The 23,877-nt window shown below is 44.6% G+C and overlaps 2 protein-coding genes across 8 annotated transcripts in view; one reads left to right on the forward strand and one right to left on the reverse strand.

Annotated features, from left to right (window-relative positions):
• The window catches only part of arhgap24 (Rho GTPase activating protein 24), a 237,242-nt gene extending 227,071 nt beyond the window's left edge, over positions 1-10,171 (forward strand). Inside the window, exons 7-12 of the mRNA XM_038989534.1 lie at positions 163-236; positions 424-545; positions 811-923; positions 1,207-1,561; positions 2,114-2,831; positions 6,038-10,171. Coding sequence (XP_038845462.1) covers positions 163-236; positions 424-545; positions 811-923; positions 1,207-1,561; positions 2,114-2,831; positions 6,038-6,281 — 1,626 coding nt within the window. The 3' untranslated portion in view covers positions 6,282-10,171. The remainder of the gene's footprint in view (positions 1-162; positions 237-423; positions 546-810; positions 924-1,206; positions 1,562-2,113; positions 2,832-6,037) is intronic.
• An 8,865-nt stretch (positions 10,172-19,036) lies between these two features.
• mapk10 (mitogen-activated protein kinase 10) overlaps positions 19,037-23,877 on the reverse strand; it is an 83,275-nt gene continuing 78,434 nt past the window's right edge. For 4 of the 7 annotated variants that reach the window (XM_038988765.1, XM_038988759.1, XM_038988760.1 and 1 more), the window contains one exon: positions 19,037-19,173. In XM_038988765.1, coding sequence (XP_038844693.1) covers positions 19,037-19,173 — 137 coding nt within the window. Of the gene's footprint in view, positions 19,180-23,877 lie in introns of all 7 variants that reach the window. The other 3 variants (XM_038988764.1, XM_038988763.1, XM_038988766.1) reach the window with 1 other exon arrangement.

Consider the following 23,877-nt stretch of genomic DNA (forward strand, 5'->3'; position numbering starts at 1 on the left):
AGTGTTGGAGAAATAATTTGGTGACATCTTGTGGTCTTAATGTGAATTACAGGGGGGGGGGGGGGGGGGCAGTTACCCCAGGGGGCTACTTACCCTCTAGTACCCTACTTCTATAGTACATTGGGATGTACATTAAGTGCAACTTGTGTATTCTCTCCCCAGGGAATGAAGGAACTGAAAAGACAAGTGGAATGTCTACCTCCAGTCAACTACAATCTGCTGCAGTACATATGCAGGTAGAGTAGTATCACTGCATTATTGTGTATTATTATATTACTGTATCACTGTATTACTGTGAAGACCAGTATTATTTTTCATAGACTGACCTGCACAGTTTCTAGTGTTGGTGACTACTGTTGTTCCACAGTATTTAACTATCATTTTAAAAAGCTAACTGGGATGTTAATTGTGTTTCTCCTACAGATTTTTAGATGAAGTCCAGTCCTATTCAGGTGTGAATAAAATGAGTGTCCAGAACCTGGCCACGGTCTTTGGTCCAAATATACTACGGCCAAAGATCGAAGACCCTGTAGCAATCATGGAAGGTCAGTTTATTTTCTAGTTCAGCTTGATGTCTGTGGCTTTTCAGGTTGCTATTGTCAAAGAGAACCTACCTGGTTAAATAAAGTGCATTTCCATGGAAAAAAATTTAACTTTTTAAGTGGAAAGAACGGCATACATGATCTCAATAATTAATAAAATATGTAGTAATTTGACACCATTGTCCTTCTAGGCCTACGACACTGTGAGTGTACAGTATTCTGATGCGTATGGACCTGTGAAGACATGTAACCTTTCTGGTGTTCTCAGGTACAGTGCTAGTGCAGCAGCTGATGTCTGTTCTGATTGGTCGTCACGACGTGTTGTTCCCTAGAGACGAGGAGAGTCCCAAGACACTGGAGCTGGTCAACAACAACAATGAGGTGGGTACGAGAGCCCAAGCACGGTATTAAAAGCCTGGTACTAGCTAGCTAGCAACACCAAAGTTGTGGGTTCAAACAGTAGTGGAGGGGAATTCGGAATCCCGCTCTAGTTATTAGTAGCCCTGGGACTTGTAAACCCAATTGTCAGCCTTGGTCCATAAGGTTCCTTCTTGGTCTAATGGTTAAGACTTTGGGTTCTTAAGCGAAAGCTGCCCGAATCCCACCTTTTACATATACTCAAATGTACCCACTGCACTAAGTGTAATATATTATTATCCTGTAGGTCCAGAAGAGGCTGACCCAGATTGTGCCGACGGTACAGACTACAGAACAGAACAACAATACCCAAATACCCCAGCAGAGGGTGAAACAGTGTTCTTGGGAGACCCCCGAGTCGCCTCACCGCCAGCCCCCGGTAACGTTAGACAACAACGGCTCCGGTTCTCCTCGCTCAGCCAGCCCACTTAACGGCCATGTTACCGGGCGCTTTGACCTGGCCCGCAGCCCGCCGTTAACAGTGAAGAAGAACCCGGCGGTCTCCAAGGGCAGCGGCGTGGTCACCAACGGCTCATTTAGTTGTTCCCCCTCTGGAGACGCAGCCAACCAGGAGAAGAGCCAGACTCTGCCCGGTAACACAGGTTACTATCTGCTCTGTTCGGTCACATTTTAATTGCACTAGGTTTTGATTTTAATTTCACTAGGTATTGATTTTAATTGCACTAGGTTTTGATTTTAATTTCACTAGGTTTTGATTTTAATTGCACTAGGTTTTGATTTTAATTTCACTAGGTTTTGATTTTAATTACACTAGGTTTTGATTTTAATTTCACTAGGTTTTGATTTTAATTGCACTAGGTTTTGATTTTAATTTCACTAGGTTTTGATTTTAATTACACTAGGTTTTGATTTTAATTGCACTAGGTTTTGATTTTAATTTCACTAGGTTTTGATTTTAATTGCACTAGGTTTTGATTTTAATTTCACTAGGTTTTGATTTTAATTACACTAGGTTTTGAGTTTAATTACACTAGGTTTTGAGTTTAGTTGTACTTTGATTTGACTGTACTTCTAATGTAAGGTGTCCTTGAGTATAGGATAGGATACTTTATTGTCCCCATGGGGAAATGTGTCTTGGACAATGACAGTCCTGAAAGACACATAAAATGTATTGTTGTTATTTTTATTAATAGGAGGCATCAGCGGCCTCCAGGCCCGGCGCACCCTGAAGGGCTCGGGCACCAAGATGGGCACCAGCGGGGTCCCTAACGGAGGTGTCCGCATGGGCGTGTCAAGTACCGATGTGGTGAATGGTACCCTGAACGGGCGTAATGGTCTGTGGGTGCCCAATGGCTACCCGGTCACCTTACGAGACAGCAAGTCTCGGGACTGTGGGGAACAGACGGCAGCCCAGAACCGGCTGTCCACCTATGACAACGTCCAGCAACAACAACAACAACAACAGTTACAAAATCAACAACAGCCGTGTCTCAGCTCTAGCTGTGAGGACAAGCAGAGTGTGGACAGTGCAACCTGGTCCACCTCCTCCTGTGAGATCTCTCTTCCAGACAACTCCACGTCCTGCCGTTCCTCCACCACCACCTGCCCAGAACAGGACTTCTACGGTGGGCTGGGCCACTACCAGGACCCCCTGCTGTTGCTGGATGGACCTAGGGGGCTGTCCTCCCTCGGCGAGCAGCCCCAGCCAGGGGGGGACGTGGAGGGGGAGCGGAGGAACGGTGGTGGAGGTAGTGGAGGGAGGGGTAGTGGAGCCACCAGCAGCAGTGATAACAGTGAGACGTTCCCTGTCAATAAAGGACCCAGTAGTCACAGTGCTCTACACAGCCTGGTGGCCAGCCTGAAACACGAGATGCAGAAGCAGAAGACAGAGTACGAGGCCAGGATAACAAGGTAGCACCACTACCTCCTACTGTGTCATTATAATAAAACTGAGATAGACATTTATTTAATTTGAGAACAGTTCGTGCATATCTTAACAAGCTCTTTCTGCAGACAGAGGATCTTTCTTAATTGTTTTTCTTGCCTCTTCTCTTTCATTGCACTGATCTGAAAGAACGGACAAGGTGAAAGCCAGCCAAGTCTTTTACAATCAGTGCAGATGAAGGGAATGAGATGAAGAGAAGACTGTTTTAGAGATTTAAGGAAGAGCTTAAAGATGTCCTCCTGTTGAAAAGCCATATCCCAGTATAAATACAGTAAACGCACTAAAGAGAAAGAAAAAAAAAAATTTAGACTGCAAACTTCAACGAGTAAGGCATTCAAGGAATTGGTCTAATGGGAATCCAATAAAATAAAATGTTATTTGTCACATACTCCGAAATAAGGGCTACACCGAACAGGTGTATTGTAGACCTTACCGTGAAATGCTTACTTACAAGCCCTTAATTAACCAACAATGCTGTTCAAGAAATAGAGTTAAGAAAATATTTACTAAATAAACTAAAGTAAAGAAATAAAAAGAAGGAACACAAGAAAATGACATCACAATAACGAGTACCGAGTCAATGTGCGGGGGTACAGGTTAGTCGAGGTCATTTGCAAAGTGACTATGCATAGATAATAAACAGTGAGTAGCAGCAGTGGATACGAGGGTCAATGTTAATAGAGAGAGAGAGAGAGAGAGAGAGAGAGAGAGAGAGACAGAGAGAGAGACAGAGAGAGAGAGAGAGAGAGAGAGAGAGAGAGAGAGAGAGAGAGAGAGAGAGAGAGAGAGAGAGACTTAATAAATTCACACAGGACACCGGATAAGGCAGTAGAAATACTCCAGATATAACAGACTGATCCCAGCCCCCCGACATAAACTATTGCAGCATAAATACTGGAGGCTGAAACAGGCCACAAAGATCTCCCCCTCGGCACGAACCTCGGCACGAACCCGAGGGGGGGCTCCAACCCGGACAGGAAGACCACGTCAGTGACTCAACCCACTCAAGTGAGGCAACCCTCCTAGGGACAGCATGGAAGAGCACCAGTAAGCCAGTGACTCAGCCCCTCTAATAGGGTTAGAGGCAGAGAATCCCAGTGGAGAGAGGGGAACCAGCCAGGCAGAGACAGCAAGGGTGGTTCTTTGCTACAGTGCCTTTCCGTCATGGCTTGGGGGTAGAAGCTGCCTTTTGTTCCTAGACCGCTTGCAATGCAGTAGCAGAAAGAACAGTCTATGACTTGGGTGACTGGAGCCTTCCTCTGACACCTTCTAGTGTATAGGTCCTAGATGGCAGGAAGTTGAAACTCTCGACCTGCTCCACTTCAGCCCCGTCGATGTTAATACGTGCCTGTTCGGCCCCCCTTTTCCTATAGCCCACAATCAGCTCCTTTGTCTTGCTCACATTGAGGGAGAGGTTGTTGTCTCTGACCTCCTCTCTATAGACTGTCTCATCGTTGTCGGTGATCAGGCCTACCACCGTTGTGTCGTCAACAAACTTCATGATGATGTTGGAGTTGTGCTTAGCCACGCTCTCGTGGGTGAACAGGGAGAACAGGAAGGGACTGAGCATGCACTCGTGAGGGGTGTTGAGGATCAGCGTGGCAGTTGTGTTGTTGTCTACCCTTACCACCTGGGGCCGGCCCGTCAGGAAGTCCAGGATCCTTAGCTTAGTGATGAGCTTTGTGGGTACTATGGTGTTGAACGCTGAGCTGTAGTCAATGAACAGCATTCTCACATAGGTGTTCCTTTTGTCCAGGTGGGAAAGGGCAGTGTGGAGTGAGATTGAGATTGCGTCATCTGTGGAGCTGTTGGGGCGGTATGCGAATTGGAGTGTGTCTAGCGTTTCCGGGCATGATGGTCTGTATGTGAGTCATGACCAGCCTTTCAAAGCACTTTATGGCTACCGATGTGAGTGTTACGGGCGATAGTCATTTAGGCAGGTTACCTTTGTTTTCTTGGCCACAGGGACTATGGTGATCTGTTTGAAACATGTAGCTATTACAGACTCGGTCAAGGAGAGGTTGAAAATGTCAGTGAAGACACTTGACAGTTGGTCCGCGCATGCTTTGAGTACACTTCCTGGTAATCCGTCTGGCCCCGCGGCTTTGTGAATATTGACCTGTTTAAAGGTCTGGCTCACATCGGCTACGGAGAGCGTGATCACACAGTCGTCCAGAACAGCTAGTGCTATCATGTATGCTTAAGTGTTGCTTGCCTCGAAGCAAGCATAAAAGGCTAATCAAAATCAAATCAAATCCAATTTTATTTGTCACATACACAAGGTTAGCAGATGTTAATGTGAGTGTAGCGAAATGCTTGTGCTTCTATTTCCAACAGTGCAGTAATATCTAACAAGTAATCTTAACAATTCCCCAACAACTACCTAATACACACAAATCTAAAGGGGTGCATGAGAATATGCACATGTATGTATATGGATGAGCGATGCCTGAGCGGCATAGGCAAGGTGCAATAGATGGTGTAAAATACAGTATATACATGTGATATGAGTAATGTAAGATATGTAAACATTATTAAAGTGGCATTATTTATAGTGGCATTGTATAAAGTGACCAGTGATCCATTTATTTAAGTGGCCAGTGATTGGGTCTCAATGTAGGTTGCAGCCTCTCTGAGTTAGTGATGGCTGTTTAACAGTCTGATGTCCTTGAGATAGAAGCTGTTTTTCAGTCTCTCGGTCCCTGCTTTGATGCACCTGTACTGACCTCGCCTTCTGGATGATAGCAGGGTGAACAGGCAGTGGCTCGGGTGGTTGTTGTCTTTGATGATCTTGTTGGCCTTCCTGTGACATCGGGTGGTGTAGGTGTCCTGGAGGGCAGGTAGTTTGTCCCCGGTTATGCGTTGTGCAGACCGCACCACCCTCTGGTGAGCCTTGCTGTTGAGGGCGGTGCAGTTGCCGTACCAGGCGGTGATACAGCCCGACAGGATGCTCTCGATTGTGCATCTGTAAAAGTTTGTCAGGGTTTTGGGTGACAAGCCAAATTTCTTCAACCTCCTGAGGCATTGTGTTATGTCATGACTTACCTGGACCACCTATTGAGATGTGCCTTTTGTTAAGTAAATTGGGTGTTAAATGAGGTGAAAAAGAGACTGGAGTGCCACTTTAAATAACTTTGTCCTCCTTCTAAACTAACTGCTCTCGTCTCTGCAGCCTGGAGCACAGTAACCTGGAGTTGGAGACTGAGATGGGGACTCTTCACGAGGAGCTGAACCAGGAGAAGAAGAAGGTCACCATGGTGGAGATCAAGTTTCGTAACGCAGAGCGAGCCAAGGATGACGCAGAGAAGAGGAACGAGATGCTGCAGAAAGAGATGGAACAGTTCTTTTCTACCTTCGGAGATCTGACCGACGACCCGCGCCGGCCCGACCGGGCCAATACCATCTGGATCCAGTGAGGGGTTGTGGCAGTGCAGGGTGGACTGTGCCATTTTAATCGAATGAGAGGGGGTGGAACTTGACAATGACTTGGACACATATTGAAAGGGACATTACCGTCTGGATCTAGTGAGGGGGGTGTGTACCACCTGGGTGGTGAGAGAAAGTGGGAGAATGTACTAAAGAGACACTTTGACAGACTGCACCACCTGAATCTAGTGCGAGGGGGTGTCACAGTACACAGTGGAATGTGCCATTTTAATCTAGTGCGAGGGGGTGTGGCAGTGCAGAATGGACTGTGCCATTTTAATCTAGTGAGAGGGGGTGTGGCAGTGCAGGGTGGACTGTGCCATTTTAATCTAGTGAGAGAGGGTGTGGAGGTGCAGAGTGGACTGTGCCATTTTATTCTAGTGAGAGGCAATGGAAGTATGTACTAAGGCGGGGTTTCCCAAACTTGGTCCTTTGGACCCATGTGGCACAGATTTTGTTTTTTGCCCTAGCACTACACAGCTGATTGAAATAATCAACTCGTAATCAACCTTTGATGGCAAAAACCAAAAGGTGCACGTGTGGTCCCCAGGACTGAGTTTGGGTAACCCTGTACTAAGGAGTAGGACAAAACATTGAGAGGGACAGTACCGTCTGAAAGCCAGAGACATATGGATACAGTGTGTAGTGGGACAGGGTGCATGGCACTGGACCTCAACCATGCTGACTGACTGTGGCAATATTACTGAAGACGTCAGGCGGCTGGTTATCTGCCTGACACAGACTATACCCAGCCTATACATGGACTACTGAAAGACTACACTACCCATAAAACCATTCTTCTTCCCCATTTTCCTTCAAGATCCAATCAAGTATATAATCAACCCTGTTCCATGTTATCATGTATCTGGCTGTGTAGATAGAGGACCATGTTATCATGTATCTGGCTGTGTAGATAGAGGACCATGTTATCATGTATCTGGCTGTGTAGATAGAGGACCATGTTATCATGTATCTGCTTGTGTATATAGAGAAAAAACTATGCTGAAGAAGAGTTATGTATGTGTAAAAAAAAAAAAGATGTTACAAAAATATTTGTATGTTTGTCTGGTATATTTAAACAACATAACTACGTATCCATGTGTGACATTTCCATTTGATATCAATGCTTTTTGTTTTATTTTCAACAGGGTGGTACTGAATTACTTTATGTACGCAGATTTAGTTTCTTGTGTCTCAAATCAAGTTAATATAACTTGTGGCTTTTTTTTTGTTGCCACGGAGCCATTTCATTCATCCCAAAGAAGAAGAGACGGAACGTGTACATGTTAATATAGACACTTTGCTTTGTTTTGTCTGTACTGTAGCTTTAAGACATTTTCCCGATAGGAATGGTCTGGCTTGAAAATGAATCATATTTTGTAGATTCTATTAAAACCTAAATACAAGTCTGGTTAGTAATGGTTTCAACATTGAATGTTCATCTATAGTTGATATTTATCCTCAACGGAAACTGTACACACATTGGTAATAAGACACATCACTTGTTTCAGGATGTTTGGTCCAAGACTGAAAAATAAACATTGTAGCTGTGCTGATTGTGGGTATTAATGGGCTCTGTAGATCAGAGGTTGCTCTACCTACAGTAGTTCTTGGGGAGTATCACAATGTCAAGAGTCTTGTAGAAATAAAGTTTCTCCGTGCTGGTTTCTCAAGCACTCCTGGGGCGTGGGTAGACTGTATAATATGGCCACATATATAACAGAGACTATAACTGTTTATAGTGGCATAGATTCAGTCTGCAGCAAACCTCGACCCTGTGGAGTAGAGACCTGGACCCTGTGGAGTAGAGACCTGAACCCTGTGGAGTAGAGACCTGGACCCTGTGGAGTAGAGACCTGGACCCTGTGGAGTAGAGACCTGGACCCTGTGGAGTAGAGACCTGGACCTTGTGGATTAGAGACCTGGACCCTGTGGAGTAGAGACCTGGACCCTGTGGAGTAGAGACCTGGACCTTGTGGAGTAGAGACCTGGACCCTGTGGAGTAGAGACCTGGACCTTGTGGATTAGAGACCTGGACCTTGTGGATTAGAGACCTGGACCTTGTGGAGTAGGCACCTGGACCTTGTGGAGTAGAGACCTGAACCCTGTGGAGTAGAGACCTGGACCCTGTGGAGTAGAGACCTGGACCCTGTAGAGTAGAGACCTGGACCTTGTGGATTAGAGACCTGGACCTTGTGGAGTAGGCAGCTGGACCTTGTGGAGTAGAGACCTGAACCCTGTGGAGTAGAGACCTGGACCCTGTGGAGTAGACACCTGGACCCTGTGGAGTAGAGACCTGGACCCTGTGGAGTAGACACCTGAACCTTGTGGAGTAGAGACCTGGACCCTGTGGAGTAGAGACCTGGACCCTGTGGAGTAGAGACCTGGACCCTGTGGAGTAGACACCTGAACCTTGTGGAGTAGAGACCTGGACCCTGTGGAGTAGAGACCTGGACCCTGTGGAGTAGAGACCTGGACCCTGTGGAGTAGACACCTGAACCTTGTGGAGTAGAGACCTGAACCCTGTGGAGTAGAGACCTGGACCCTGTGGAGTAGAGACCTCATGGTGGGCCTGGACTTTGTGGAGTAGAGACCTCATGGTGGGCCTGGACCCTGTGGAGTAGAGACCTCATGGTGGGCCTGGACCCTGTGGAGTAGAGACCTCATGGTGGGCCTGGACCATGTGGAGTAGAGACCTCATGGTGGATCTGGACCCTGTGGAGTAGAGACCTCATGGTGGGCCTGGACCCTGTGGAGTAGAGACCTGGACCCTGTGGAGTAGAGACCTCATGGTGGGCCTGGACCCTGTGGAGTAGAGACCTCATGGTGGGCCTGGACCCTGTGGAGTAGAGACCTCATGGTGGGCCTGGACCTTGTGGAGTAGAGACCTGGACCTTGTGGAATAGAGACCTCATGGTGGGCCTGAACCCTGTGGAGTAGAGACCTCATGGTGGGCCTGGACCCTGTGGAGTAGAGACCTCATGGTGGGCCTGGACCCTGTGGAGTAGAGACATCATGGTTGGCCTGGACCTTGTGGGGTAGAGACCTCATGGTGGGCCTGGACCCTGTGGAGTAGAGACCTCATGGTGGGCCTGGACCCTGTGGAGTAGAGACCTCATGGTGGACCTGGACCCTGTGGAGTAGAGACCTCATGGTGGGCTTGGACCCTGTGGAGTAGAGACCTCATGGTGGCCCTGGACCCTGTGGAGTAGAGACCTCATGGTGGATCTGGACCCTGTGGAGTAGAGACCTCATGGTGGGCCTGGACCTTGTGGAGTAGAGACCTCATGGTGGGCCTGGACCCTGTGGAGTAGAGACCTCATGGTGGGCCTGGACCCTGTGGAGTAGAGACCTCATGGTGGATCTGGACCCTGTGGAGTAGAGACCTCATGGTTGGTCTGGACCTTGTGGAGTAGAGACCTCATGGTGGGCCTGGACCCTGTGGAGTGGACCTGGACCCTGCACCATATAGATGGATACTGGCCTGTTGTAAGAGTGTGTTGTGTGTGTATATATACTAGCATTACTGAGAACCAATGGGGTGTGGCTCGAACATTGTGGGGACTTTGGGAAAGTTTACTTTTTTCTGAAGCAGCTTCAAAAATAAAAATAAACTATTTAGATTGCTACGCTATACAGCTGTGTATGGGACCTGTGGGGAATGTAATGGATACTTGTGTCTCTGTCATACAACACTCACAGTTAGAAGGACCTGGTGCTGCCTGCCTGCTGTTGTCTGTCAGAGAGGAAGAGGTGAACCAAAGAGGGATAACTGGGACCGAAATCTGTCTTCTCCACCAGGTGGCGCTTTTTTTGTTTTTTTTTCAAATCAAGGGGCTTTATTGACATGGGAAACATATGTTAACATTGCCAAAGCAAGATAAGTAGATAATATACAAAATTGAAATAAACAATATAAATTAACAGTAAAAATTACACTCACAGAAGTTCCAAAAGAATAAAGACATTTCAAATGTCATATTATGTATATATACAGTGTTGTAACGATGTGCAAATAGTTAAAGTACAAAAGGGAAAATAAATAAACATAAATATGGGTTGTATTTACAATGGTGTTTGTTCTTCACTGGTTGCCCTTTTCTTGTGAGAACAGGTCACAAATCTTGCTGCTGTGATGTCACGCTGTGGTATTTCACCCAGTAGATATGGGAGTTTATCAAAATTGGGTTTGTTTTCGAATTCTTTGTGGATCTGTGTAGTCTGAGGGAAATATGTGTCTCTAATATGGTCATACATTTGGCAGGAGGTTAGGAAGTGCAGCTCAGTTTCCACCTCATTTTGTAGGCAGTGTGCACATAGTCTGTCTTCTCTTGAGAGCCAGGTCTGCCTACTGCAGCCTTTCTCAATAGCAAGGCTATGCTCACTGAGTCTGTACATAGTCAAAGCTTTCCTTAAGTTTGGGTCAGTAACAGTGGTCAGGTATTCTGCCGCTGTGTACTCTCTGTTTAGTGGCAAATAGCATTCTAGTTTACTCTGTTTTTCTGTTAATTCTTTCCAATGTGTGATTTTGTTGGGTACTGTCCTGGGGCTCTGTGGGGTCTATTTGTGTTTGTGAACAGAGCCCCAGGACCAGCTTGCTTAGGGGACTCTTCTCCAGGTTCATCTCTCTGTAGGTGATGGCTTTGTTATGGAAGGTTTGGGAATCGCTTGTAGGTGGTTGTAGTATTTAACGGCTCTTTTTTGGATTTTGATAATTAGCGGGTATCTCTCTGCATGCATTATTTGGTGTTTCACGTTGTACACAGAGGATATTTTTGCAGAATTCTGCATGCAGAGTCTCAATTTGGTGTTTGTCCCATTTTGTGAAATCTTGGTTGGTGAGCAGACCTCACAACCATAAAGGGCATTGGGTTCTATAACTGATTCAAGTATATTTAGCCAGATCCTAATTGGTATGTCGAATTTTATGTTCCTTTTGATGGCATAGAATGCCATTCTTGCCTTGTCTCTCAGATTATTCACAGCTTTGTGGGAGTTACCTATGGCGCTGATGTTTAGGCCAAGATATGCATCGTTTTTTGTGTGCTCTAGGGCAACGGTGTCTAGATGGAATTTGCATTTGTGGTCCTGGCGACTGGACCTTTTTTGGAACACCATTATTTTTGTCTTACTGAGATTTACTGTCAGAGCCCAGGTCTGGCAGAATCTGTGCATAATATCTAGGTGCTGCTGTAGGCCCTCCTTGGTTGGTGACAGAAGCACCAGATCATCAGCAAACAGTAGACATTTGACTTCGGATTCTAGTAGGGTGAGGCCGGGTGCTGCAGACTGTTCTAGTGCCCTCGCCAATTCGTTGATATATATGTTGAAGAGGGTGGAGCTGTCTCACCCCTGTGGTAAGAAATGTGTGTGTTTTTTGCCTATTTTAACCGCACACTTGTTGTTTGTGTACATGGATTTTATAATGTCGTATTTTTTTCCCCCAACACCACTTTCCATCAATTTGTATAGCAAACCCTCATGCCAAAATGAGTCGAAGGCTTTTTTGAAATCAACAAAGCATGAGAAGACTTTGACTTTGTTTTGGTTTGTTTGTTTGTCAATTACGGTGTGCAGGGTGAATACGTGGTCTGTCGTAAGATAATTTGGTAAAAAGCCAATTTGACATTTGCTCAATACATTGTTTTGAGGAAATGTACGAGTCTGCTGTTAATGATAATGCAGAGGATTTTCCCACAGTTGCTGTTGACGCATATTCCACGGTTGTTATTGGGGTCAAATTTGTCTCCACTTTTGTGGATTGGGGTGATCAGTCCTTGGTTCCACATATTGGGGAAGATGCCAGAGCTAAGGATGATGTTAAAGAGTTTTAGTATAGCCAATTGGAATTTGTTGTCTGTATATTTGATCATTTCTTTGAGGATACCATCAACACCACAGGCCTTTTGAGTTGGAGGGTTTTTATTTTGTCCTGTAGTTCATTCACGGTAATTGGAGAATCCAGTGGGTTCTGGTAGTCTTTAATAGTTGATTCTAAGATTTGTGCTTGATCATGTATATGTTTTGCCGTTTGTTCTTTGTTATAGAGCCAAAAAGATTGGAGAAGTGGTTTACCCATACATCTCCATTTTGGATAGATTTTTGTGTTGTTGTTTGTTTAGTGTTTTCCAATTTTACCAGAAGTGGTTAGAGTCTATGGATTCTTCAATTACATTGAGCTGATTTCTGACGTGCTGTTCCTTCTTTTTCCGTAGTGTATTTCTGTATTGTTTTAGTGATTCACCATAGTGAAGGCGTAGGCTCAGGTCTTCTGGGTCTCTATGTTTTTGGTTGGACAGGTTTCTCAATTTCTTTCTTAGGTTTTTGCATTTTTCATCAAACCATTTGTCATTGTTCATATTCTTCGGGTTTCTGTTTGACATTTTTAGATTTGATAGGGAAGCTGAGAGGTCAAATATACTGTTAAGATTTTCTACTGCCAAGTTTACACCTTCACTATTACAGTGGAACGTTTTGTCAAGGAAGTTGTCTAAAAGGGATTGAATTTGTTGTTGCCTAATTGTTTTTAGGTAGGTTTCCACACTACTTTCCTTCCATCTATAGCATTTCTTAATATTACTCAGTTACTTTCGCTTGGATGCCTCATGATTGAGTATTGCTCTGTTCAAGTAGACTGTGATTTTGCTGTGATCTGATAGGTGTATCAGTGGGCTGACTGTGAACGCTCTGAGAGACTCTGGGTTGAGGTCAGTGATAAAGTAGTCTACAGTACTACTGCCAAGAGATGAGCTATAGTTGTACCTACCATAGGAGTGCCCTCGAAGCCTACCATTGACTATGTACATATCCAGCGTGCGACAGAGCTGCAGGAGTTGTGGCCCGTTTTTGTTGGTTATGTTGTCATAGTTGTGCCTAGGGGGGCATATGGGGGAGGGAATGCTGTCACCTCCAGGCAGGTGTTTGTCCCCCTGTGTGCTGAGGGTGTCAGGTTCTTGTCCGGTTCTGGCATATAGGTCGCCACAGACTAGTACATGTCCCTGGGCCTGGAAATGATTGATTTCCCCCTCCGGGATGGAGAAGCTATCTTCTTTAAAGTATGGGGATTCTAGTGTGGGGGGGGGGTATACTGTAGCACACAGGAGGACATTTTAAGTTAAGATAATTTTATTTTGAATTTCTAGCCAATTGTAAAATGTTACTGTTTTGATTAATTTAATGGAGTGAGTTAGGTCTGTTCTATACCAAATTATCATGCCCCCTGAGTCCCTTCCCTGTTTCACACCTGGTAGTCTGGTGGATGGGACTACCTGCTCTCTGTAACCTAGAGGGCAACCAGTGGGTCCGTCTCCTCTATACCATGTTAGTTGTAGGATGACAATGTCTGTATTTCCGAGCAGGAACCTGTAAGAGCAGGAACCTGTAAGTCCAGGTTCCTGCTCTTTAGGCCAAAGGCAGATGACCTCTGGCCTTGGATATTCCAGGATGAGATAGTGAAGGCTTTGTGTTCCAAAAAGTGTCCAATGTTGTTGGTCGTGTGGTTTGGCCTCAGGCCATTAAGTGTGAGCAGAGCCTGCTGAGCATCTGGTACATGCCATTGGCTTGGGCTAGTGTAAGAGTGGGTGTTGGGCCTGTTTGCCCGCTCACGGCCTGGGCGTATGTGTGACTTCCATGTTGAGGCCCTCTTTGCGGGGGTGGGGTGCATGTGCATGGGGTGGGCAGGAGGGGCATAGTTCTGATCTGAGGGGGCCTAAATGGGGTGTGGGCATGGTTGACTTGAGGGGGTGTTGATTGGTTGGGGTGGGTGTGCGGCTGGTGGTGTTGTGGTCTGGATGTAGGTCCTCTCGGCGTGGGTCCTCTATGTGGGGGGGGGGGATCTGTTGCTCCTGTGTGAAGTGTTGTGCCTGCGTTTGAGAGCGATGTCCTTTAGGGTCCCGGGCGAAGGTGTACACCGCTGCCTTGTAGAGGTGGACCTGGTCATAAAGGCTGTTCAAGTCCAGGGTGGAGTGCTGGGAGCCATACTTTTATTTCTCTCTCCAAGCAAGGAGTTTTCAATTAGTGTCAAATTTGGTTAGCAACAACAACAAACAAATGAAATGGTTTATTTGCTACATGTGGTTTATTTGATCTAATGGAATTTTCGTAATCCTTAGGTTGTTTCTAGTGTACTGATATAAGTAGGACACGTGACATCCTTGCAACTTTGAGAAAAAACACTTTATATTGGAGTTGTGCCTGGTTGTCACTAGTTACCACAACCACAAAGTCATAAACCCTGCCTATTTCTACAATTTATCTTCTTAAAATGTGATTTTAAACCTAACCACACTGCTAACCATATGCCTAACCCTAACCTTAAATTAAGACCAAAATGGCAATTTTTGTGCTCATGAAATTTTACGATAGAGCCAAATTTGACTTTGTGGCTGTGGTAACTAGTGGAAACCGTTGTGCCTGTTGGTCACTGCCCTCTCATTGGCTAGAATGGTCCCACCTGATCTTGCCTCCCCCCACCTGACTTTCATTTTTGAAGACATTTCTTTTCATTGTTAGAGCACACACTAGAGTGTCTGGTTAATATTATGGATAATGTGTGCATCTGTTTATGAAAAGAACTGAAGGACCCAATATAGGCGTCCCTTAAGGAGCGCCTGTCATCAATCTTATACGAGGGTTTCGTCTCAAATGGAAGTATCCCTGTATAGTGCACTTCCCTATATAGTTCACTACTTTTGCAATACCCATAGTGCACTACCAGTAGTTCACTACCCATAATGCACTGGTAAAAAGTGTATATAGAGAATGGGGTGCCATTTGGTACACAACCCAGACATCTGGAATGTGCAGACGAAAAACTGCCTGAACAACAGAGCAAGAGGAGATAGCTGGGATATCTCCTCCTATCTCCCCCTCCACCTTTCAGCAGGACATCACAGCCTGGCTGACAACAGTATTAACCACAACTGTGAATTCCAGATTTACTGAGGTGCAGATTATGGAAGAGAAGAAGGAAGTGGAATATATTATTGATCTGTTGTTCTGCCCCCGAACAAGGTTGTTAACCCACTGTTCCTAGGCCGTCATTGTAAATAAGAATTTGTTCTTAACTGACTTGCCTAGTTAAATAAATGTTAAATAAAAAAAAATACAAAATAAATAAAAAATACAAAGAAGAATACTACTTCAAAAGCTGTCAGAGTTAAAAATAAAAAGCATTTTCCGTATCGTGTCCGTTTGTTGACGTTTTTAGTCTTTGTACGCTTGAATGTTTGTGTTCTTCTTTGGGAACTCTATTTAGACGGGAAACCCAGCGATCCTTATGAAGTAGTACAGTCATATATTGTACTATCACAGAGGGACATGTTATAGACTTTAGGTCGTCCTTATCTTTGGGTGGGGAAACTTTTCAGGATATGAGTATAAAAAAAGATATGATAATCCATCCACCTGATAGGTGTGGCATATCAAGAAGATGTGGGCCTATGCCCTCCCAGGCCCACCCATGGCTGTGCCCCTGCCCAGTCATGTGAAATCCATAGATTAGGGCCTAATGAATTTATTTAAATTGACAGATTTCCTTACATGAACTGTAACTCTGTAAAATTGTTGAAATTGTTACATGTTGCATTTATATATTTGTTTAGTATTCATTCACATAGGTCCTGATTCAGACTTAAGAAATCTATTCCTTTTTTTACTTGTTTTCATTGAAGTACTTCTCAGTAGTTGGTATTCAGACTTACCTTCTGCAGTGGGTTAAATGCGGGTGACACATTTGAGTTGAATACATTTGCTTGGACAACTGATTAGGTATCCCCCTTTCCCTTTCTTTTCCCAGGTGCATAATGATCTTTGCTGGTGCGGCTCCCTCTCGCGCTTTGAATAAATGTAATTCCAACCACTGAAAACCCTCCTACTTGCTGTCCAACAGATTTTCTGTTGGAGTTTTCATTCAATAAAGTTGAAAAAGCATGAAACATTGCTCAATATTTCCACAACTGTCCTTCACCAGAGGGTATAGTAGCATATGTAACAAATATGGGTTTCATGCTTTAAATATACAAACCAAAAAAATGATTATTTCATCCCTTTATTGAAATGTAAGGACACTGATCAAATAAGACATTTACAGATACAAAACAAAACAACTTAGAAGGTATTCTGCTCAGTTGCTAGGTAACTATATAGGTCAGAAGAACTTAGAAGGTATTCTGCTCAGTTGCTAGGTAACTATATAGGTCAGAAGAACTTAGAAGGTATTCTGCTCAGTTGCTAGGTAACTATATAGGTCAGAAAAACATGTAGATGATGAGTTTTTAACTGCATTTTAACAACAGTCCCAGTGTGTTTAAAAAGTAGCTTCCAATTTCTACATGATTTAGTTAGTCAAAGATGCAACGATACCATGGTGATGGTTGTAGTGTACTTCCTATAGAGAGGACATGGGTATCGGTCAGTAGTGGTGACTATGTGCAGGTAGGTGCAGTCAGTGACACCATGCGGAAACAGATTGAACAGGACAGGCCAGACACTAAGATTTCAACATCTCTGGTAAACTTTCCCAAACTTCACAGGTTTTCATGAAGTTGAGGATTATAAATGGGAGGATTCCTGGGATCAGGAGGGAATGAAAAGGGAGGGAATCATCCAACCAGGATTTCTGTAAAACCTGGGACGTCTGGGAAAGTTACCAGAAATGTTGAAACCCTACGGGACACCAACTTCATTTCAATGCTGTGTTGTTGTTATTACTGCATATCTAAGATGAGGAAACGGCATCATTCCAAACAAGGCACTTCCCATTATTCAGGTTCAGTCTATGAAATAATAAATAATCAATAATAAATAAACTTCCAGTTAAAATCCTTCTTTTTAACATTACTGGTTTTATAGGTAGTCGGTATATCAGCTGATTCCCTTTTGACAAAATATGGCATTACAGTAAGTAGTAGTCATTACAGTAAGTAGTAGTAGTCATTACAGTAAGTAGTAGGCATTACAGTAAGTAGTTGTCATTACAGTAAGTAGGAGTCATTACAGTAAGTAGTAGGCATTACAGTAAGTAGTAGTCATTACAGTAAGTAGTAGTCATTATAGTAAGTAGTAGTCATTACAGTAAGTAAGTAGTAGTCATTACAGTAAGTAGTAGTCATTACAGTAAGTAAGTAGTCATTACAGTAAGTAAGTAGTAGTCATTACAGTAAGTAGTAGTCATTTAAATGTAAATGACAGACGCGATTGAGGAACTAAACTATTCTATGAGGTAACCTCTTGATCCCCCCCCCCCCCCCCCCCAAAGCGTTCTTCAGATAGTAACACACACATATAAGTCTCCTTCTCTCCTCTTCTTTACTCCACAGTAGTGACACAGAAACAGAGTGAGTGACCACCCTGGTTGGTGGGTAGGTGACATTTGGAATGACAGGCTGTGGGTGTGGTGCAGGGGTGCAGTCAGAAGGGATTTTATCATTTCATTTCAACAAAAACACAAAAAAGAAATGAGAACTTAAGGTTCCAGCTCAGCGACAAGTTTGGGGTCAGTCCCATTTCAATTCAGTCAATTCAGGAAGTCAATTGAAAAATTCAGTTCCAAATTCCAATCTTCCTGAACGTGTTTCAATGATGAAAATATGGAATTAGAATTGGAATTTCAGTTGACTTTCTGAATTGACTGAATTGAAATGGAATTGACCTCAATTCTACTCAGCGATGACAGTGATAGTACTGTACGTCCCAATGGCTTCTCCTGCAGCCAATCACTCACAGTATGTATGTTAATATATATATATAGCTATCCATCATTAACTAGAGCTCCCCCATCCCTGGGTTTCAGCACCACTCCGGTTGAAAAGTTCAATTACTTATGTTATATAAACAAAAGTATCTATAGTCATTTATCATATAATTAGAGTTAGCTTTTGTAATCATGCAGCAGGTCTAACAGGCAAGGGGTTAAACTAAGGTGAAAGGTCAAGGAGCAAAGGTTAAGGGGACAAAGGTCAAGGCGGTGATGTCATGTGGCAAGGTGCGCTATAGAAGAACTTCCAGTACTGGCCATCAGTCCCACTCTGTCTGTCTGTCTGTCTGTCTGTGTGCCTAGCTCCCTGCTGTACAGAATTACATATTTACAGAAGACAGGGGGCGCTGTGCTGTGTGGAACACTAGCACTAACCCCTGCAGGAATAACAGTATTCAAAACACACCTATCTGTCACACCCATACAGGAGACAACCCCAGGATCAAGCCTAGACGTTATCAAAACATACCAGTACCGTCACATAAGGTGATGGGGAAAGTGAAGGGAGGTTTATATAGTACTGTGCAGTAATGATCCAAAAAAGCACACCTTGCCACAGTGACTGAAGCACAGACGCTTGCAAGGTATTGTGGGAATGAACAGCCAGTTTTAATGACACTTTACAGAAAGATGCCTGTCTAAGCTTTTTGTGTTTTTTTTTATGATGCCATATAAGGGGGGAGATATAAGTAAAGCAACTAGAAGTTAATAAATATATTTCACTTTAGTTTATTTTAGTTTTTTCGTTATACTTTTGTGATTTCTTTTTGAATGAAAATGCAGGCTTAAATTTTATAATCGTGATTCTTATAGTAATTACTTTATGTTTCCTTAATCATCCCATTCATATCATAATTTTTTTCTCTTTTAATAATTTTTGTTCTTTTTTAGGTTTTCGATTGGTAGTGGTTGGTAGGTAGGTTGGTTGGGTTGTTTGGACATTGTGTTTCACCTTCTGAAGAACATAGGGTTGCGCAGGCAGGCTGCTAGTCACCTGCAACAACCCAGGGGTCCTGCAGAGGTCTCCAGGCTGCTGTCGGTGTCTGAGGCCAGGGTCTGGTCGGTGGACATGGAGGAGATATCGTTGACGGAGGGGGAAGGGAGGCTCTCACCACTGCTGTTCACGGCTGCACCTGTGCTGAGGGAATAAACAGGCAGCCGGGATTACAATGAACTAACAGCCCCGCAGACACTAATACATAGACACAGTCACAGTCAGCTACAACCATTACTGTGACACATACAACCCTTACTGTGTCATACACAATCAGTCACAACACAACCCAATAGCACACAAGGAACCGTACGTATATACAAATCACAGTGACACACCAGACATGAGAGAGGCAAGTTTAAGGCTGTCCTCTCTCTCCTCAGAGACAGTAACAGTACAAGTTAAGGCTGGGGTCCACTGTCCTCTCTCTCCTCAGAGACAGTAACAGAACAAGTTAAGGCTGGGGTCCACTGTCCTCTCTCTCCTCAGAGACAGTAACAGAACAAGTTAAGGCTGTGGTCCACTGTCCTCTCTCTCCTCAGAGACAATAACAGTACAAGTTAAGGCTGGGGTCCACTGTCCTCTCTCTCCTCAGAGACAGTAACAGAACAAGTTAAGGCTGGGGTCCACTGTCCTCTCTCTCCTCAGAGACAGTAACAGTACAAGTTAAGGCTGGGGTCCACTGTCCTCTCTCTCCTCAGAGACAGTAACAGTACAAGTTAAGGCTGGGGTCCACTGTCCTCTCTCTCCTCAGAGACAGTAACAGAACAAGTTAAGGCTGGGGTCCACTGTCCTCTCTCTCCTCAGAGACAGTAACAGAACAAGTTAAGGCTGGGGTCCACTGTCCTCTCTCTCCTCAGAGACAGTAACAGAACAAGTTAAGGCTGGGGTCCACTGTCCTCTCTCTCCTCAGAGACAGTAACAGAACAAGTTAAGGCTGGGGTCCACTGTCCTCTCTCTCCTCAGAGACAGTAACAGAACAAGTTATTAAGGCTGGGGTCCACTGTTCGCTCTCTCCTCAGAGACAGTAACAGTACAAGTTAAGGCTGGGGTCCACTGTCCTCTCTCTCCTCAGAGACAGTAACAGAACAAGTTAAGGCTGGGGTCCACTGTCCTCTCTCTCCTCAGAGACAGTAACAGTACAAGTTAAGGCTGGGGTCCACTGTCCTCTCTCTCCTCAGAGACAGTAACAGAACAAGTTAAGGCTGGGGTCCACTGTCCTCTCTCTCCTCAGAGACAGTAACAGTACAAGTTAAGGCTGGGGTCCACTGTCCTCTCTCTCCTCAGAGACAGTAACAGTACAAGTTAAGGCTGGGGTCCACTGTCCTCTCTCTCCTCAGAGACAGTAACAGAACAAGTTATTAAGGCTGGGGTCCACTGTCCTCTCTCTCCTCAGAGACAGTAACAGAACAAGTTAAGGCTGGGGTCCACTGTCCTCTCTCTCCTCAGAGACAGTAACAGAACAAGTTATTAAGGCTGGGGTCCACTGTCCTCTCTCTCCTCAGAGACAGTAACAGTACAAGTTAAGGCTGGGGTCCACTGTCCTCTCTCTCCTCAGAGACAATAACAGTACAAGTTAAGGCTGGGGTCCACTGTCCTCTCTCTCCTCAGAGACAGTAACAGAACAAGTTAAGGCTGGGGTCCACTGTCCTCTCTCTCCTCAGAGACAGTAACAGTACAAGTTAAGGCTGGGGTCCACTGTCCTCTCTCTCCTCAGAGACAGTAACAGTACAAGTTAAGGCTGGGGTCCACTGTCCTCTCTCTCCTCAGAGACAATAACAGTACAAGTTAAGGCTGGGGTCCACTGTCCTCTCTCTCCTCAGAGACAATAACAGTACAAGTTAAGGCTGGGGTCCATTGTCCGCTCTCTCCTCAGAGACAATAACAGTACAAGTTAAGGCTGGGGTCCACTGTCCTCTCTCTCCTCAGAGACAGTAACAGAACAAGTTAAGGCTGGGGTCCACTGTCCTCTCTCTCCTCAGAGACAGTAACAGTACAAGTTAAGGCTGGGGTCCACTGTCCTCTCTCTCCTCAGAGACAGTAACAGTACAAGTTAAGGCTGGGGTCCACTGTTCGCTCTCTCCTCAGAGACAGTAACAGTACAAGTTAAGGCTGGGGTCCACTGTTCGCTCTCTCCTCAGAGACAGTAACAGTACAAGTTAAGGCTGGGGTCCACTGTCCTCTCTCTCCTCAGAGACAGTAACAGTACAAGTTAAGGCTGGGGTCCACTGTCCTCTCTCTCCTCAGAGACAGTAACAGAACAAGTTATTAAGGCTGGGGTCCACTGTCCTCTCTCTCCTCAGAGACAATAACAGTACAAGTTAAGGCTGGGGTCCACTGTCCTCTCTCTCCTCAGAGACAATAACAGTACAAGTTAAGGCTGGGGTCCACTGTCCTCTCTCTCCTCAGAGACAGTAACAGAACAAGTTAAGGCTGGGGTCCACTGTCCTCTCTCTCCTCAGAGACAGTAACAGTACAAGTTAAGGCTGGGGTCCACTGTCCTCTCTCTCCTCAGAGACAATAACAGAACAAGTTAAGGCTGGGGTCCACTGTCCTCTCTCTCCTCAGAGACAGTAACAGTACAAGTTAAGGCTGGGGTCCACTGTCCTCTCTCTCCTCAGAGACAGTAACAGAACAAGTTAAGGCTGGGGTCCACTGTCCTCTCTCTCCTCAGAGACAGTAACAGTACAAGTTAAGGCTGGGGTCCACTGTCCTCTCTCTCCTCAGAGACAGTAACAGTACAAGTTAAGGCTGGGGTCCACTGTCCTCTCTCTCCTCAGAGACAGTAACAGAACAAGTTAAGGCTGGGGTCCACTGTTCGCTCTCTCCTCAGAGACAGTAATACTAAGATTCTATTTAAAGGTCCCTAAAAGACCTATTCATATTCTGTGTGTTCAGTAGCAGCATGTCAAAGTAAAAGAGATTAAACGTTTAATAAAAAAGGCAGAGGATGATAATCAGTTCTAAACTGGTCCAATTGAAAGGACTCTCCAGCTTCTTATTATAATATGCAGAAGTCAAGATGTCGTCCTTCATCTTTCCTTCAGAGGATTAGACAGGATTATTTCATTTCACAGCAAATGTCTCCATCTATAATTTGTCTCTTCCCTTTTCTGTCTTTCTTTGGCTTTTTAGATTCAAATAAATCTGATTGAGTTGGTTCTGTTTTCCAAGATGGATTCTAGCCTATACCAGAGCCGGATATGGTAGACTAAAAGCATTTGCAGGAAACAAATAGACGAGGGAACATCTAGTTAAAGAGTAGAATAGAAAACTGAAGAGAACATTATTTAAGGAGGTAGGAATACAAAAGGTGTTCTGTTATTATCAAATAGCTCCCATAGAGAATAGTTTTATCCAGTGTTGACTTGGGCAGGAACTCACCGGAGCCAAGGACCGGCACCACAAACGTTCTACTGCTTGAGCTCCTGTTCCTCTTATAGAATATTATCTCAAAACTATTGTGGAGCTCCTGTACCTAAATATAAACACTACTGTGGAGCTCCTGTATCTAAATATAAACACTATTGTGGAGCTCCTGTACCTAAATATAAACACTACTGTGGAGCTCCTGTATCTAAATATAAACACTATTGTGGAGCTCCTGTACCTAAATATAAACACTATTGTGGAGCTCCTGTACCTGAATATAAACACTACTGTGGAGCTCCTGTACCTGAATATAAACACTATTGTGGAGCTCCTGTACCTAAATATAAACACTATTGTGGAGCTCCTGTACCTAAATATAAACACTATTGTGGAGCTCCTGTACCTAAATATAAACACTATTGTGGAGCTCCTGTACCTAAATATAAACACTACTGTGGAGCTCCTGTACCTAAATATAAACACTACTGTGGAGCTCCTGTACCTAAATATAAACAGTACTGTGGAGCTCCTGTACCTAAATATAAACACTACTGTGGAGCTCCTGTACCTAAATATAAACACTATTGTGGAGCTCCTGTACCTAAATATAAACACTATTGTGGAGCTCCTGTACCTGAATATAAACACTATTGTGGAGCTCCTGTACCTAAATATAAACACTATTGTGGAGCTCCTGTACCTAAATATAAACACTATTGTGGAGCTCCTGTACCTAAATATAAACACTACTGTGGAGCTCCTGTACCTAAATATAAACACTACTGTGGAGCTCCTGTACCTAAATATAAACAGGACTGTGGAGCTCCTGTATCTAAATATAAACAGGACTGTGGAGCTCCTGTACCTAAATATAAACAGGACTGTGGAGCTCCTGTATCTAAATATAAACAGGACTGTGGAGCTCCTGTATCTAAATATAAACACTATTGTGGAGCTCCTGTACCTAAATATAAAACAGTACCGGCCCCTATTTCAGTCTACTGGTTTTATCTAGATTTATACACTACATATAATTTTAGCCTCCCGGGTGGCGCAGTGGTCTAGGGCACTGCATCGCAGTGCTAGCTGCGCCACCAGAGTCTCTGGGTTCGCGCCCAGGCTGGGCTGGGTTCGCGCCCAGGCTCTGTCGCAGCCGGCCGCAACCGGGAGGTCCGTGGGGCGACGCACAATTGGCATAGCGTCGTCCGGGTTAGGGAGGGTTTGGCCGGTAGGGATATCCTTGTCTCAGTATGTAAAAATGTATTAAAATGTATGCACTCTACTGTAAGTCGCTCTGGATAAGAGCGTCTGCTAAATGACTAAAATGTAAATGTACATGGCCAAAAGTATGTAGACATCCCTTCAAATTAGTGGATTCGGCTATTTCAGCCACACCCATTGCTGACAGGTGAATGGCCATTGTTGGCAGTAGAATGGCCTTACTGAAGAGCTCAGTGACTTTCAA

The sequence above is a fragment of the Salvelinus namaycush genome, chromosome 3 (genome assembly GCF_016432855.1).
Source record: "Salvelinus namaycush isolate Seneca chromosome 3, SaNama_1.0, whole genome shotgun sequence".
Classification (NCBI taxonomy): Eukaryota; Metazoa; Chordata; class Actinopteri; order Salmoniformes; family Salmonidae; genus Salvelinus; species Salvelinus namaycush.